Below are 15332 nucleotides of genomic sequence, written 5' to 3'. Positions count from 1 at the left end.
TAACGACCTTGCTATCTACAGTTAACAACCTTGAGATAGTAACCTTATTCCGAGTAATAGGATATAAGGGAGACTAATATCTCCCATCATCAAGAAACCAACTTCCCTTCTAACACTCATCCCATCACAACCAATTTTCAATATGGCGAATTTCACTCGAGCAGCTCTTTCCAGGGATAACCTGTTGTATCCGTATTATAGATCCCAACTCCAATATAATCTCGGATTCTCTCAGAATCTAGAAGACGAATCGGAAAGATAGAAGCTGAATTTCCTCTCGAGCTTCCTTGAGAAAGAAAATCTATTTGAGCTATCGCCATACTATCTGCAACGCCTAAATGGAAGCCAACGGATCGCATTGGCTATTTTTGGATGCCATTTGCTTCTTGACAATAGGACTAGGGTTAATGGGCAAGGAAATCAAATTCTTGTCCGCAATCTTGTCCCATATATCCGAATAGAAATGGCCGCGCTTTACGACTTGGCTAAAAATATCAACAATCCCGATCTAAGGGGTCAAGTCTTCCTCCAGGATATCGCCGGGGCCCAATACGACCCCTGGTTCTAGGAGCTGTTGTGTTGCGTTGGGTTGGTACGGATGCTAGCCATATAGGGTGCTGGCTAGAGGGGGGATTCGAATGACTTAAACGGGTCATCATGGGCGTTGGGGATCTCGGGGCGTTCTAGTCACAGGTCGGGTCGTGGGAGTTTTCAGTGCATTCATCAAGGTTAGAGTCGAAAAAGTTAGACAGGATTCCGGCAGAGAAGAAAAAAGCAGCTTGAAACCCAAAACTTGGGCCTTGGCAACTGTGACGTGCGCGCAACGAAAATGCAGTAAATTCAAACACTAGGTTCCCTCATCGAGGGATTATTAAAATTATAATTTTATAAATAATAAGGTTTTTATTTTATTTATTATTCTTATTTATAAATCCTCTTATTAAATAAGCTTTTATTGCTTTTGATGGATCCGTTACGGTCAATTTGATCAGATGGATAATGTTCAAAGCAGTGATGATGATGTTGATGATTGCTTGTGCCGGTCATCCCGGACCGGCCGGAAGAGGGGTTATCAGACCCCCCTTCTGACTAAGGTCAGGATATCAGTCTATCAGAGGTTTCGTAATACAGGGTCACCTTCCAACACACCCCCCCAGCTGAAGCCGGGTCGGCTGAAGCTGTGATCTTTATATCCCTAGATCTTCTTCCTTTATCTCTTCCAGCTTCCTTTGCCCTAGCCGGTCTGAGATATCGACCAGGCCTAGCTGCTGGACTGATCTTTGAAAGGCCGGGCTGCTGACTGTCTTTGTGAGCCCATCTGCAATCATTTCCTCTGTACCGATATAGTCCACCTGGATCCTGTTCCTCTGAGCTTCCTGCCTCAGCCAATGATTGTGAATATCAACATGACGAAGCTTGGTCTGCAGCTTGTTGATCTCCTTGTGGATAAGCCGGATCGTCTGCAGGTTGTCACATTGAATGTGGATTTTTTCTTCTTCCAGCCGGATCCCTAGCTCTTTAACTAGCCAGGAGATAAACATAGCCTCCCTAGCTGCTTGAGATAGGGCTAGTAACTCGGCCTCAGTCGTTGACGTTGTGACTGTATCCTGCTTGTTGGCCCTCCATCCGATCGTCCCTCCGAATAGTCTCATGACGTAGGCTTGGGAGCTTTTCCGGTCAGGGTTATCTGCATAGGAGGCATCGCTAGCCACAAGGAAACAATCGTCCTGGCCGAATTGAAGGGCTAGGCTGCTGGTCTTCAAGAGATATAGCAGGACCCTATCAGCGGCGCGGTGATGTTCCGGTCCTGGGTTCGAATTGAATCTAGCTAGCCGGGAAGCTGAAAATGCTATATCCGGCCGGGTCATAACAACCGCATAGAGGATCGATCCAACCTTCCGCTGGTATCGTTGGATTGACGGGATCGAGGCCCGTTGCTCGTACGGTTGAAGGTCTTTCTTCTTCATCGGGGTCTCGTGCCGCTGATCTAGGTCATCCACAAGGTTAGCAATCTTAGCTAGATACGAAGATTAGGACAACCAGATCAGTCTTTTCTTTCGGTCTCGAATAACCTCGATCCCTAGAAACCACTGAAGATCCTGTCCGCCGGTTAGGTCATATCGGCCTTTAAGCTCTACAACAGCCCTCTGAACGTCCTGTCTCTTATCCTTCCAGCAGGCAAAGACAATATCGTCAACATAGTAGAAGACGATGATCCCGGCCTTTGTCATACAGCAGGGCTCGTGCCGGACCGGCTTAAAGCCTAGGTCTTAAAGAGTTACTATAAGTTCCTTCTACCAAAGGAGAGGGGATTCGCATAGGCCGTACAGGGCTTTCTGGATCAGTAGGGTCTTTCCGGCTGATCTGTATCCCGGCGGCTGTCTCATTAGGATAGGACGGTCTAGCCTAGCATTAACGAAGGCGTTAACTGCGTCATACTATATAAGATCCAGGTCAAAGCAGGCTGCTATTGCAATAAGGGTCCGGAAGGACCTTCCGGCTAGGGTTGAGGCGTAGGTCTCCTCGCCTAGCCCTTTCAGCTGCTGGTCTCCTCGAACAACTAGCCTAGTCTTGCATTTGATAAAGCGGCCATGCTTATCTAGCTCATAGACGTAGACCCACATGCAATCGAGGGTCTGTTTCCCTAGGGTTCTAGAGTCATCTTAATCTATCTCGATCCATAACTCCATTTCCCTATAACTTTGCAAGTGGTCTCGTTCAGCCTGTTTAAATTGGACCCCCATCGGATAATCCCTTAGATCCCGATGGTGCCGCGGCAGCTGTGGCAGCTGACTTTAATAAACAGACCTAGGTTTCTTCAACAGCCGTTACAGCTTAGCCTTGTCAATGACCTTCCCGTTGAGGGTGCCGACTGGGCTAGCTAATCTTCCGGCGTTAAAGGCAGCTTTCCAGATATCAGCCCGTTCAACCCTATAGACCCTAGAGTCCCTAGGATCTAGCTTACCTGGTGGATCTAAGTCATCCTGAATCGTCATAGCTAGAAGTGCAGCTAGTAGCAGAGACTCAGGAGTCAGATAGGCTCTATCATAGGAGCTAGAGGCACCAGATTAACTGCCTTCTAAGGCGTCATATCCTTCCCCTAGTTTTCCTTGAGATCCTTCCTCAACCCTATCACTAGAATAGCCAATAGTTACAGCTGGTTAATCAGACCTAGCCTCTGATAGTATCATCCCTGCGTCTCTGTTAGGGCTACCTACATACGGAATAGGATCGATATCATCAACCTGATCCCTAGGATCTAGGTCATCAACATCGTCCTGATCCGCGCTGTAGATATCCCCCTGATCCTTGTTATGGGATTCATCCCACCTAGAGGTCAATCTGCTAGCTGTTTCCTCTGCTATTAACTGATCCGGTTAATCTTCTTCCACCTAGTTCAGCAGCTAGTCCAATTCCTTCCTGCTAACTTGTAATAGGTCATCCCGTAGATGATTGACGTTTCTGGTAAATTGATTGTCTTCATTGAATATAATATCCCTAGTAGAGATAACCTTCCCAGTAGCCGGGTTCCAGATCCGATAGATATTAGTTAACTGGTATCCCACAAGGTAGCCGATCCAGGCACGGGGATTTAGCCGCTGCCGCTTTTTCCTGCCCTTCAGGGCATCTTAAGTCAAAGCAAATACCTTAGACCCATAGACCCGTAGATAACCTAGATAAGGGACCTTGTTTTCCTGACCGTAACCGTCCCGTTGGGCTATTGCTGTGTAGAACCGGGTATAAGGGGTATCCCAGTTGTTAACCCCCCTAGGGGTCCGGTTATAAAGATAGACAGCAGTACAATAGATCTCGACCCAAAGGAAGAAGGGAAATCGGGCTCCTGACCGTAGGGCTCTTGCCTTGATCTTGATAACCTTGCCGGATAGCTCGGCGCCGCCATTCTAAGCAGCTGTGTCTGCAGCTGTTAACTCCACGATGATACTCATCCCGGTAAAGAACCGATATACTAGCCGGGGCCGGTCTTCGGACTTTCCTAGGATCTCTCTATCGCACTCAATAACCCGGGGCTTCAGCTAATACTGCCGGACTAGATAACCTAGGAAGTCCTTAAAGACTGCAACTAGCTCTGTATGCTACCGGGTCTTAAGGTAATAGTCCCAGATATAGCCGGAATAGCAGTCTGTTATCAATAACAGACTAGCCCTTCCTTCTGGATCCTCTTCCAGGTTATGGAAGTTAATTGCTAGTCTCAAGCCGGGTCCGGCTGGAAGATCCCTTGGCCGGCAGCTGACTTGTCGGGTCATCTTGGAAGTGCCGCAGTCATCACATTCAACAGTCATAATCCCTTTAATCCGGGCCCCTGCGACCTTACTGACTAGCCTTTCTAGGGCTTGAGGCCCCGGATAACCTAGCCGTAGATACTAATAGCAGGCATCTTGCTTGGTCGCCTTGGGTCGGGTTGATGAGTTAAACCGGCTGTGCCGGGCAGGGAAGGCAGCATCACAAGGGACGTATTCTAGGACGAATTGGTCATATTAATCAAATAAGAAGCATTTAATCAGACCGTCTAAAGATCTTAGACAGTTGCAATCTGGGCATGTGTCCCACCAATAGCCCTGACGTTGCAGTCTTCGTAGGGATACGAGATTACAAGGGAAGTCAGGGCAATAGGCCACATCGAATAGAGGGATAACCCTAGGGCCCTTAGGTCCCTTAGTCATCACATTAACTTGGCCGTATCCTTGGACTAGGACTTCGTATTCTCCGGCAATAAGGACGTCATCAGCGCTAGCAGGCCGATATTCTAGGAACCGGCTGATCTCGTTGAAGATATAGATTGTGGCCCCAGAGTCTAGGATAGCTGACTTCCGTAGAGGATATCCTGATGCCGCAAAGGCCGCCCTAATCGGGGTGATCAGGTCATTACACCAGCCGACTTCCCAGCCTAGTCAATCCGACTTAGCCGGTCCGGCGGCTCCTTTCAGAGCCTTAAGCTTATCCTTCCACTCGGGCAGGGAAAGCCGGTATTTAACAGCATCTTAGATAAGAAACCGGGGTTCAAAGGAAGCTGGGGCCTTAGATAGAAAGACATAGAAGCATTTTAACCAGGTATGCCAATTGCCGCCGCAGGCCTCACAGATAGAGATGTCATTCCCTTGGTCCAGGTCATCCTTGAACTTATTCTTCTTGGCCTGAGGGCCCGGCTGATCGGACTTGCGTTTCTTATTCCGCCTCGGCCGGAAGGGCCCTGCAGATCCAGATAACCCGGCCGGCTGACCTTCCTTATCAGAATCCTGTCCCTGATCCGGTTGGTCAGCTTAATCAGGGTCGTCATCGTAAGTCGGACCAAAAACTCCTCTTTTAACTCGGGCTGGGGTCTTAGCCGGCTGTTGTAGCCCTCGCCGGCTGACCTTTGTGTGCAAGTTCTTAGCCACAGTCCGGATTGCTAGGGTCTCGGCTTCCAGCTCATTTTAATAGATCCCTTAATAATTTAAGACCCAGCTTGGAAGGACTGACTCAATAGCATCACATAGGTCGTTAAACCACACATTTGGGTTATCTAGGCCTCCAATATCCCTAGTCAGAGCTTGGTGTGTTGCTTGCTCCCAGTCTGTAAGCCAGTTCATAAAGTCCTTAGAAGCCCTAGGCACAGTAGATAGAATCCTCTGATATTTAGCTCGGGCCTCGTTTTTCTGCTCTGTTATTAAGGCCCCAACGCTAGCCTTAAGGTTAGAATACCATCTCCTTAGATCCTGATCCAGATCACAGGAGCTAGCGATAAAAGGCTTCGTAACAGTCTCTAGGACCCAGTCCTTAATCTTATCAATACCTCGACGTTCCTGTTCAAACAGCCTATAGTCTTAGTCGTAGTCCTTACGGTCAGACTGATAGGCAGCCCTATCTTCAGCAGTTAATTCTGTAATAGACTGGGCCTATTCGGTCGGATCGATCGTCTCGGGAGTGTAAGTCAGGGAGGTTAAAGATCCCTGACTATTACCCTGACGGGTCTGCCGGGGTAGGTCGGGCTCGATCAGCTGTGGAGGGATTCTTCAGAAATAGCTGCTGAAGGTCGGTCTGACCGGCCTTCTTAGGGGCTGATCTTCCTGATCCGCATTAATCAGGTGCCAGATATCAGCTGAATTTGCCTTGATACGGAAGGCCCTGTCCCAATCTGCCCAATCTTTAAAGGTCCTTAGGAAGGTCCTTTAGTCGGCAGATGCAGCATTTTTAGACGACATTGCGATGTTCGTAAAATGGGGTAAAATTAATCTAAAATAGAGTATAAAAGCCGTACGGATCTCAGCGCAGCTAGCTTCTTCAAGCAGATGAGACTCTTAATTGATGGATCCGTTACAGTCAATTTGATCAGATGGATAGTGTTCAAAGCAGTGATGATAATGTTAATGATTGCTTGTGCCGGTCATCCCGGACCGGCCGGAAGAGGGGTTATCAGACCCCCCTTCTGACTAAGGTCAGGATATCAGTCTATCAGAGGTTTCGTAATACAGGGTCACCTTCCAACAGCTTTTTAAAAGCTAACTCTTTTAGTGTAAATCAGGTATATTGTCGGAACTTTTGCACGCCCACTGTACCTACCTTACCCACCAAGGTACTAGAAGGCCTTTGGTACAAAATTAGTCTTCAGAAAAATTGTGTTCTAAACTGCTCTAGCAGGATAGGTTATTAATAAGATCAAGAATGTAGTTATGTGTGCAAACAACAATACTTTAGCAGAGGAAAGAGTCGGTAACCAACGCCTAAATCATCAGTCATTCTTAGAGAGATGCACAGAAAAGCATCGCACAGGCGTCTTTGCTCGGCCAGCCTGAAGCCGCGCCAGACTACGCGTATGTGGTTGGATTGATCCGTACCTTCGACCTCACAATAGAGAAGCATTTAATCGGATGTTTTATTGAGTTAGCCGCGGGAAAAGATAGTGGCAAGACATCGAAGATGCCTGCGGCAGCTTGTTAATTGGCGTAGTGGAAGACTGTGGCTAGACAATGGTCATGACTAGACCAAACATCTTCTCAGCACGGAACCCTGTTATACGTTAAACGTCCAACGCACTGCACCTCTCTTCGGAAGTGTAGTGGAGGAAGTGTAAGTGCTTTGCAATTGTACGACTGAACTCTTTGAGGTTCCACTTGGTTACCATGATTGATGACCCCACCAACAAGGCAGAGTCCAGCATGATTGCTGATGGCGCACCTCTGCACCAGCACGTTTTCCTCTCCGGTGACAGGGTTTCGCGTCTCCTGCCCCATACCAACAATCAGCGTCATTTCTACATTCTTACGGTTGCATCTGATCGGGAGCTTTGCTGTTTTTCGATTTTTGTATTTAGACATTGTGCGGACCTTGCCTAATCTGCGACCGCAGCCGACCCCGCTCGCTTTCTACATGGATTATGTGGCGAGGGGACGGAACATTCGTGTGCTGCCTGGGCTGAGATCTTTTAGCACTAACAGGAGCAGATTGCTCAGTGCAAAGACATAGTCTACGTCAGTATCGGTGAGAGGTCAAGTAACGGCCAGGCGATTTCTCCAACAACACGCACTCATCTCGCAGGCCGCCAAGGTGCTACACAATTCCCTGGCCATGATTCATTCGGTCTGTCGTCACCGCCATTCAACATCACAGGCTCTGTCGCTATAGTCACCCGGCGGGAAGCATCATGGCAGGTAGCAACACCAACCTCAACCTCCTCGACCTCCCCGTCGACATCCTCAGCCTCATCCTCCAGCCACTCCTCACCAGCCCAACGCCGATCCAGCTCTGCCCCTGCTCGGCATCTCCCATCAACCCGCTGCCGGTACTGCTCGCGCACCCGGCACTGCACGCCATCGCGGCACCGCTGCTGTTCACGGCCAACGAGTTCGTGCTGGACGCGACGGGGCCACACGCGCAGCACGTGCGACGGCGTCTAGCGGCGGCTGCGGCTGCGGCTGCGGCAGAAGAAGACGGAGACGCCGCCGTGGCAGCAGATAGGGCGTCGCCGTCGTCGCTGCTCACGACAAGGGATGCGCGGCTCAGGGTGGCCAACTTGCAGGTGCGCTTTGATCGGCTGCGGGGGTGGGTGCATGACGGCCTGGTGCCGATGCTGCTGGACATGGTGGTGCAGGGGGCGCTGGAGCATCTGACAGTGTGGGTGCGGAGTCCGCCAGAGGCCCAACATCCACGGGCTCAGCAGCCACGGCGGCGGATCGGTGCGGAAGACGGCGACAACGACCTGGCCATATTTGCGCGGCCGCCGCTCGAGGGTCTGCTCCGGGTGCTGGCGGACCCATACCTCCGGACGGCGCGGCTGTGGGTCGACGAGCAGCGGCACGTGCGGGCGTGGTGCCGATTCCACGCTGGAGGACGGAGTGTCGGGTGTGGATCCGGGGCCGAGGCCGGGACGGACGCCGTGGACCGGAACGGGAGCCGGGAACAGGCTCCTCTCGCCGGGTTCAGCGGGGGCCAGGCCCTGGAGATTGACTGGCGCATGGTGCTCCGGGTTGTGGACCCTGAGCGAAAGGACGTTGCGCTCGTGGGGGACGGGAGGAGCGGACAGTGGTGATGCAGGGATTACGATATATGACACTGGATTCTCAGATCATGGCTCCAGATGGGGGCATCACGAGGTTCATTGGGTGTCTGGACGTGTGTCTGTGGTGTGGCAAAAGCTGGCAACAGGTGGGCATCGGCCAGACACGGCATTGGAAATCTAGATTGCGCATCCCCCCAAGAACCAGAACAGCCACAGAAATATCAATGAAAAGAAGAAGAAAAAAAAGACATGTGCCGTAACACTTGTACGAATGAAATCCGCTGGTGGCTTGTCTTGCGCGCGGGGTGTGCGCTCGGCCCTTTTGCGTGTACGTTTTCCTGCCTTGGTCGAGGGGTGCGCGTGGGAGGTTTGGTTGGCCCAGTTGGCATTATCCACGGGTGTTATTCAGGATGTGCGAGTCTTGGTGGAGTGAAGCCCGTGGGAAGAAGGCTCGTGGTTGGGCCTCGCTACGACATACATGACGCAGCCCTCAGCCCAACGATCCATTGGCCATTGGCAGTTTTTGGATTTGGGATATTGGGCAGATCGGCCATTGAGGTTGGCATAGGGACGGCATCTCAGTGCCGGGACTTTTTCTCTCTCTTCTGTTTATCCTCTTCTCGTGCAGGGCACCCGCAGTGAGAGTTTCCGCGATCTACACACAGCACGGTGCGCGGCTGGTGTCGCAGATATCTCGGTGTCTTTTTTTTTTTTTTTACGCTCGGCAGCTTTGGCGCAGTGATGGCGTCGCATTTCTCCCTCGCATGTCTGGGATCTGGTTTCTAATCATCATTTCAAGCTTAATTCTTGCAGTCTCTGTCTCTGTATTACGCCCGAGACATCCGTCGCATTCCAGCGCCTTCGCCCCCGCGTGCTGACAGACAGACAGTTATCCCCGACCGGATATGGCTCGGCGCCCGAAGGCAACACGGCGCACAACTCCGGGGTTGCGGCGCACGCTGTCTCACCTCGCCTTGGGGGTTACGGGCTTCCGTTCGCCCAGTGGCACGGCGGCGCTAGTCATCGACATGACGTTGGTTTGGGTTTGCTGGTGAAAGGTGGAAGCGTCTCGCCTGGTGACGACATGCCGTATCTGAATGGCACCCATCCCACCCTCGTTGTGAGGCCCGGCCTGTGATATCCCATGTCTCCTGCCACATGCCACGTCCGCCCGTCTATCAATGGGACCCCCAATTCCACGTCCAACAGTTTGCATTCCCATGAGCCAGAAGAGAAAGGAGAAAGGCGGGAAAAATGACACTCCTTATCTCTGTCTCTCTGTCACTCGGACTTCCCTCCCCGTCGCTCACCCGCCCCGGCCGCCCAACGCGCAGCATGCGCCGCCAGCTCGGCTTCGTCTCCGCCGAGATACAGCACCCCGGCGTACGTAGTATTTTCCTCGGTCGTCTCCCGAGAAAATCAACCACAAAAAAACAATACAGGCACTAGCATAAAACGTGCCTGTCGATTGGAGCGCATGACTCCGCTCTTCCCCACGACGCGATCTCTGTCCCCTTTTTTTCTTTTTCTTTTTCTTCTCTTCCGCCCGGTGCGGTGCAGTACGGTGCGGCGCCTTGTGTAGCGGCGTTGATACAGTAGTGAAGAAAAAGTACCCCTGTCGTGAGACGCAGCATGTCTGGCACACCCAAAAGGCAACGCGACGCACACGCACACGCACACGCACACGCACACGCACACGCAACAAGGGCCTCATGTCTCATGTGCAGCGTGCAGCAATCGGCAGCCACCGATGAAGGGTTCGCCTTTCCTCTTTTTCCATGTCATTCCCTCTTATCGGTGACCTCCGCAGTACCGGACCGGGCTCTTCGCTCTTCGCCTTGTGCAAGGGCACTGTTATGGGCTGACATGTGCTGTAACCCTCGCTGGCGGGTTTCCGCGGGTACCTGTGCCGCCCACGTTTCCAGGGCGTGGTTCCCTCTAGCCGGTGCACTACCGAGCATAGTCGCGGCATCTCTCAGCACAAGACACAACAAGACATAATAGTTACTTGCGGGTTGCATTGTCTTGGTTCAACTATAGCACCACGTATAGGGGGTTCCCACCACCACCATCTCTCTCTTCACCGTTGCACCCACCACACTTGCTCTATCAAAGAGAGTGTGTGCACAAAACGAAGGCTGCTAGAAGACCCTTTGAGGAAAGGACTGTGATTTTGTCATTGCTATTGGAAAATATTCAAGACCTATGCCATGCTGTACATCGTACATCTCAGAACAATCTGCATGACCAAGCCTTCCTCCCTTGTGCAATTCCCCACGGAGCCAACACTAGAGCAAGCGCCAGAATCAGTTCCCCTCCCTCTCTCCTCTCCCTCTCCACCCCTACCTTTCTTCGCGCGCTTCCCGTCGGTTTCTTCTCTCAAGAGTGCTTCCGTAATTGTAATCAAAATCGAAACCTCCTCCCGTCCGTTCCTTCGCCCACGCGGACCGCTGCTCTTCGACAATCACCCCGACCGCGCCCCACCTACTCCCAGACTACTACAGGATCCAGACTAAAGCCGCCCACCTCAATCCTTATCCCGTGCCTTCGTTCTCGCTGTTCGTTCCCTTCAGCCGGGGCTAGAGCCTGTCGCTCTTCAGCCACCCCCCAGCGCTTTGGGTCCCATGTTTTTCATGAGGGGCCTTTTGGTGTTTCGCCCATGATCTGATGACCATGGGGGTTTCCGCATTCCCCCTCCTACTTTTTTTGCGCTTTTCGTGGCTCCAGCTCGCTTCTTGCTGTCTTCCAAGCAAGGCGGAGTGGATACCCGTAAATCAAATGTTCAAGGCCGTAAGAAACCAAAGAATTCATAGTTCGCTTTTGTTTTTTTTTGTCGCTGGCTCAAATGACGGGACACATCACACTGACTTAGGAGAGGATGACGTCGTGAAAGTCCTCCTTGTGCTCATCGGGGTGCTCGCCCCAGTGGACGGGTCCAAGCTTGAGCACGCGGTATGAGTTGGTGCTGGAGGTGCTGGCGCTCGACGATCGTCGAGGCATAGCATCAATCTGCTCAACACCAGCGGGGATGTTCTGGGCGCGGCTGTGAGAGCGCACCGCCTGCTTCTTGGGGTACGAAGCAGAGGTAGCAGGAGCCAGCGAGAGGAAGGACGACTTGGGAGCAGGCGTGAGCTCGAGGAACTTCTGAGGGGGAAGGCCAGGCATCTTGTTGGAGTTGTTGGAGTTGTTGGAGTTGTCTTGTTGCGAGGAGAAAGTATGTAGTAACGGCGAGTTGTGCAAGGCAAGTTGCTGCAGTGCGTGATTGGAGATGTAGCTGAGGTGGGCAGAACAGCTGAATCGGTGTAGAGGCAATGAGAGGCGAGGCCTTGTGTTTGACTGAAGAAGAGAAGGAAAGAAAAAAAGAGTCCGGTTGAGGGAGGGAATCCGGCTCTTTATGCGCGAGGCTTGATGGCGATTTGGACCCTGCTCTTTGGGGTGTGTCGGTCTCACTGGCGGTACTGGTGCTGGTACTGGCACTCGTACATCCACATCCGCCTCGACATCCCACATGATGCATTCCACCCCCGGCGTCCCGGTGTCTCTGGCCCCGTGTCCCGCAAATCCCAGTGGCTAGGCCCGGGAGCCTATCTTTGGGCACATGCGAGACTAGGTCGCAGATTGATGACACCTCTCGCAGCCTGTGGTAGGCAGCCTCTGACGCTCGGTCGGCCAATCCATTCCAGTTCAGTCGTCATTACTCTCCCGCTCTGTTACGGCCGCCTGCCAAGCTCGGCCGCGCCATTGAGAGCGGCCTCTAGCCAGACAGCCAGCTCCAGCTAGCCTAGCTAGCCAGGTTGCCGAGCTCACGCGGCCAGACTTGCTTTGCTGACCTTGTCGAAGCGAAATGCAACAAAAAAAAAGAGAGAGAGACGGGCGTCGCCACCGCTCCCTTCGCAGCGCCCCGTCTTGTCAATCTCGGTCCCGTCGGCCCTCTCTGGCACGATACGCCTGTTGTTTGCGGTGCCGCCAAGTCCGCACCGGGTGGGAACCCGGCCACCCTCTAATTGGCCCCAGGTTTTGGCCACAAAAACAGCAACCATACGCGCACGTCGCCTTCGCTCAAGCTCCAGCCGATCCTCATTCGCTCTTCCACCAAACCTGCAATCTGTGCAGTCGCCATGGCTTCCCTCGCCTACGCACGTGGGGGTCTAGGGGAGAGGGCGGCCCGGACCTGCACCACCTCACAAGGTGCCTGCGAGCTGGTGCCTGCGAGCTGCGAGCTGCGAGCTGCCAGGCCCTAACCACCTCACACACACGCATACCCATCCTCTGCCATGACTGATGACTGCCATCGGCTTTCGGATCCAGGGGCACACACGACCGCTGGTGATACCCGTCCATTGAACTCCACTTGAGGCTCAATCACGGTAGCATTGGAATGCTTCGGAGCCAAGACCACCGGCACCGGTCGCCGCCGACCTCATTGGGCCATTCCCCAGCCCGGACAAGGGAATCTCTCGGAAGCGGAGGAGAAGCCTTGGTCTGGGCGTCTTGCAGATTGCGGGGAACCGCCACCATTCAGACTTGGTTCCCGTCCGCCGGTCTCGTTGGAGCCTTGCTAGAGGGTTGCTAGAGGCTTCCAGTCAATCCACTGCCGCCTCTCCTGCTCCTCCCGCTCCCAGCCGTCCACGCTCGTGCAGCATGTGGCATGCTCTTGCTTGCCTGTCCCCCACAACTGCCACGAGGCCATGTGGTTGACAACACCTCGAATACCGAGGCTAGCCGGGGGATGCCTATCAAAGCCATCATCTGGTGGACCGCTTATGAACTGCCCCCTGTCAGACAAATTATGCTGCCGGCCACCGGCTTTCGTGTGACCGGATTATATCCCGGTGGATGCAGTCTTGTGCGTTCTCGACCCCGTCCCGCTGAGCAAGACGAAAACTTAGCATCTCGGCAAGTTTTTCTTCCTGTCTCGTGGGAAATACGAAGGTTGGTGGCAAATTCTGGGGGGAAGGGATTGTCCATGCCGTGGCCAACATCATGCCATCTTAAATCATTCACGTCTCTTCTTCCTTTCACGCCAACGCAGCATGCAACCATCGGAGAACCCCTCTCGGGCCGAGACCATGACGGACGGGAGGAATCTGCAGCAAACAGGGGCAACAACATGGCAATCCTCGTTGTTGGTCGGTCGATCGGTTGGTTGGGTTGGACGTTTGGAATGGTTGCGTCTGCGGCCCGCCTGGATCCCGTCCAAGTCCCGTCTGCATCCCGCTCCTCCTCTGTCTCCCGACATTCCGCTTTTCCATCTCGGGTTACAACTAGATGCGACCGCTGTGGCTAGCCCCGACCCTCCCACGTCATCGAAACCCGACCGAAAGACGATACCGCGAACCGAAGTTCAGGTGAGGGCACTCACCGACATTGCTTCTTTCGGTCGAGAACCCAGGTCCGATACGATGCGTAAGTATTTCACCGCCGCTAGTTCGGTTTCTCTCTTCATCGCCTCGTTAGTTATCGGTTTGATAGACCACTGTCTGAGCACCCTCTCGACTCTGCCCTCAGCCCTGCCTCAATTGTCAGTCAGAACATGTGAATCCTGTGACAAGCGAAGGAAGTACCACAACCTCCGTCTAAACTTCTAGATCGGGATCATCCCAGCTTGGCTGCCCGAATTCATCCCTCCCATCCCCTTGAGGCGAAGAGGGAATTACCAGCACGCGGGGTCCTCTCTCGGCACGCTTTCACCAACACGGAAAGCTTCCCGAGCAGTTGGTTCTTCGTTCCCGAGACTTGGAGCATACGCGGCATGCAGGAGAGAACCATGCTCCCAAGCTTTCTATCGGGACAGGATCTTCTGCACGATTATTGAGTCGAGAGCCAGTGGATATGCACGGAACTTGACACTAGCTCTCAACCTGGGAAATCCAGGCCACCCTAGGTTCTTCCTCCCTGTCTCATTGTAATGCTCTGTTGGTGATCAAAGTGACGAGGTGCAGGCAATCATAACCACCCACACCGTAACTTTTCCATGCCCGCGATACTGCTCTGAGGAGCACCTGCTAATCCTTACGTTGCCTGCTTCACAGCCCACTCCACTCGTCACACTCAGGCATACTGTATCCCTGACAGTGCTAGCAATGACCATGCTGCAGCGACCAACTGAGCATCGGGTGAACCGGCTCAATCCGTTTGCCTTTCAGCGTTGGAACTTGGCGAACATCGAAGAGTGTGCGTTTGTGTCGCTTGGTCGACAAATGACGTTGGTCTAGGCTTCGAGAACCCAACTAGGATACTAAGCTTCTGAGCCTTACCAGGGGTAGTGGGGTCAAGCGACTGGCTGCTGCAAGGGCGGCGCTTAGGAGTTCCGCTGATTGGTCCGTCAGCGCATGCCTCTACCTCCATCACACCCCGCCAGTCGGCATGGCGTTAAAGACCGTGTAGGCTGTATGACGACGAGTTGTCAACTCAGAGCGGTGCAGCCAATACCATGTAAGCGAACGAGTCTGCGCTTCCGATCATGCGGAGGGCGCTTAACAGCCGATTCGAGTCGTCAATTGTTTTCCTGCTCTCTCTTTTATCGGCTGACTTGGCGAACGAGAAGCTGCTGTTCATAGCTGATCCTGGGCCATGGCTGGTGTATGGCTTCCTTTGCGGTGCGTTCATCCGAGGGGGGCTTATTACAAGGCGCTAGACACGAGAGCCGTACCAATAGCTCGGCCATCCTGCGGCCAAACCCCCGCTCATACACGACTCAGCCGCACTCAACAACTTGGTGAAATCACCTCACGGCAAGTTCGGGGCGGTACTAGCGGCGTTGGGGGGCAGGGAAGGGAGTAGAAGCCGTATGTCAGGAACTTCAGGGTCGAAAGGGTGTCCGTGAACCACACGCCAA

The 15332-nt window shown here is 53.1% G+C and overlaps 3 protein-coding genes across 3 annotated transcripts; 2 read left to right on the top strand and 1 right to left on the bottom strand.

Moving 5' to 3' along the window:
* The first annotated feature begins 7197 nt into the window (after positions 1-7197).
* On the top strand, positions 7198-8739 carry BGZ61DRAFT_443422 (uncharacterized protein). Its single transcript, XM_046244870.1, has one exon. It carries the CDS (start codon positions 7640-7642, stop codon positions 8522-8524), a length of 885 nt encoding a protein of 294 aa, XP_046109729.1. The 5' UTR covers positions 7198-7639; the 3' UTR covers positions 8525-8739.
* A 2623-nt stretch (positions 8740-11362) lies between these two features.
* On the bottom strand, positions 11363-12770 carry BGZ61DRAFT_528200 (uncharacterized protein; the record flags this gene model as incomplete). Its single annotated transcript, XM_046253217.1, has 2 exons — positions 11363-11786; positions 12757-12770. The coding sequence occupies 2 exons, from the start codon at positions 12768-12770 to the stop codon at positions 11363-11365; spliced, it is 438 nt and encodes a 145-aa protein (XP_046109728.1).
* Positions 12771-12959: 189 nt separating this feature from the next.
* BGZ61DRAFT_132357 (uncharacterized protein) lies at positions 12960-14255 on the top strand. The gene is made up of 2 exons (XM_046237170.1): positions 12960-13900; positions 13952-14255. Exon 1 carries the CDS (start codon positions 13143-13145, stop codon positions 13779-13781), a length of 639 nt encoding a protein of 212 aa, XP_046109727.1. The 5' UTR covers positions 12960-13142; the 3' UTR covers positions 13782-13900; positions 13952-14255.
* Positions 14256-15332: the final 1077 nt, after the last annotated feature.

This window comes from Ilyonectria robusta, assembly GCF_021365365.1.
Source record: "Ilyonectria robusta strain PMI_751 chromosome Unknown BGZ61scaffold_3, whole genome shotgun sequence".
Classification (NCBI taxonomy): Eukaryota; Fungi; Ascomycota; class Sordariomycetes; order Hypocreales; family Nectriaceae; genus Ilyonectria; species Ilyonectria robusta.
The sequence above is the reverse complement of the archived record's forward strand: the minus strand, read 5'-3'. Positions and strand labels throughout refer to the sequence as shown.

Coding starts and splice junctions, on each gene's coding strand:
- BGZ61DRAFT_443422 (XM_046244870.1), top strand. CDS start 7,640: ATGGCAGGTAGCAACACCAACCTCAACCTCCTCGACCTCCCCGTCGAC.
- BGZ61DRAFT_132357 (XM_046237170.1), top strand. CDS start 13,143: ATGCTCTTGCTTGCCTGTCCCCCACAACTGCCACGAGGCCATGTGGTT.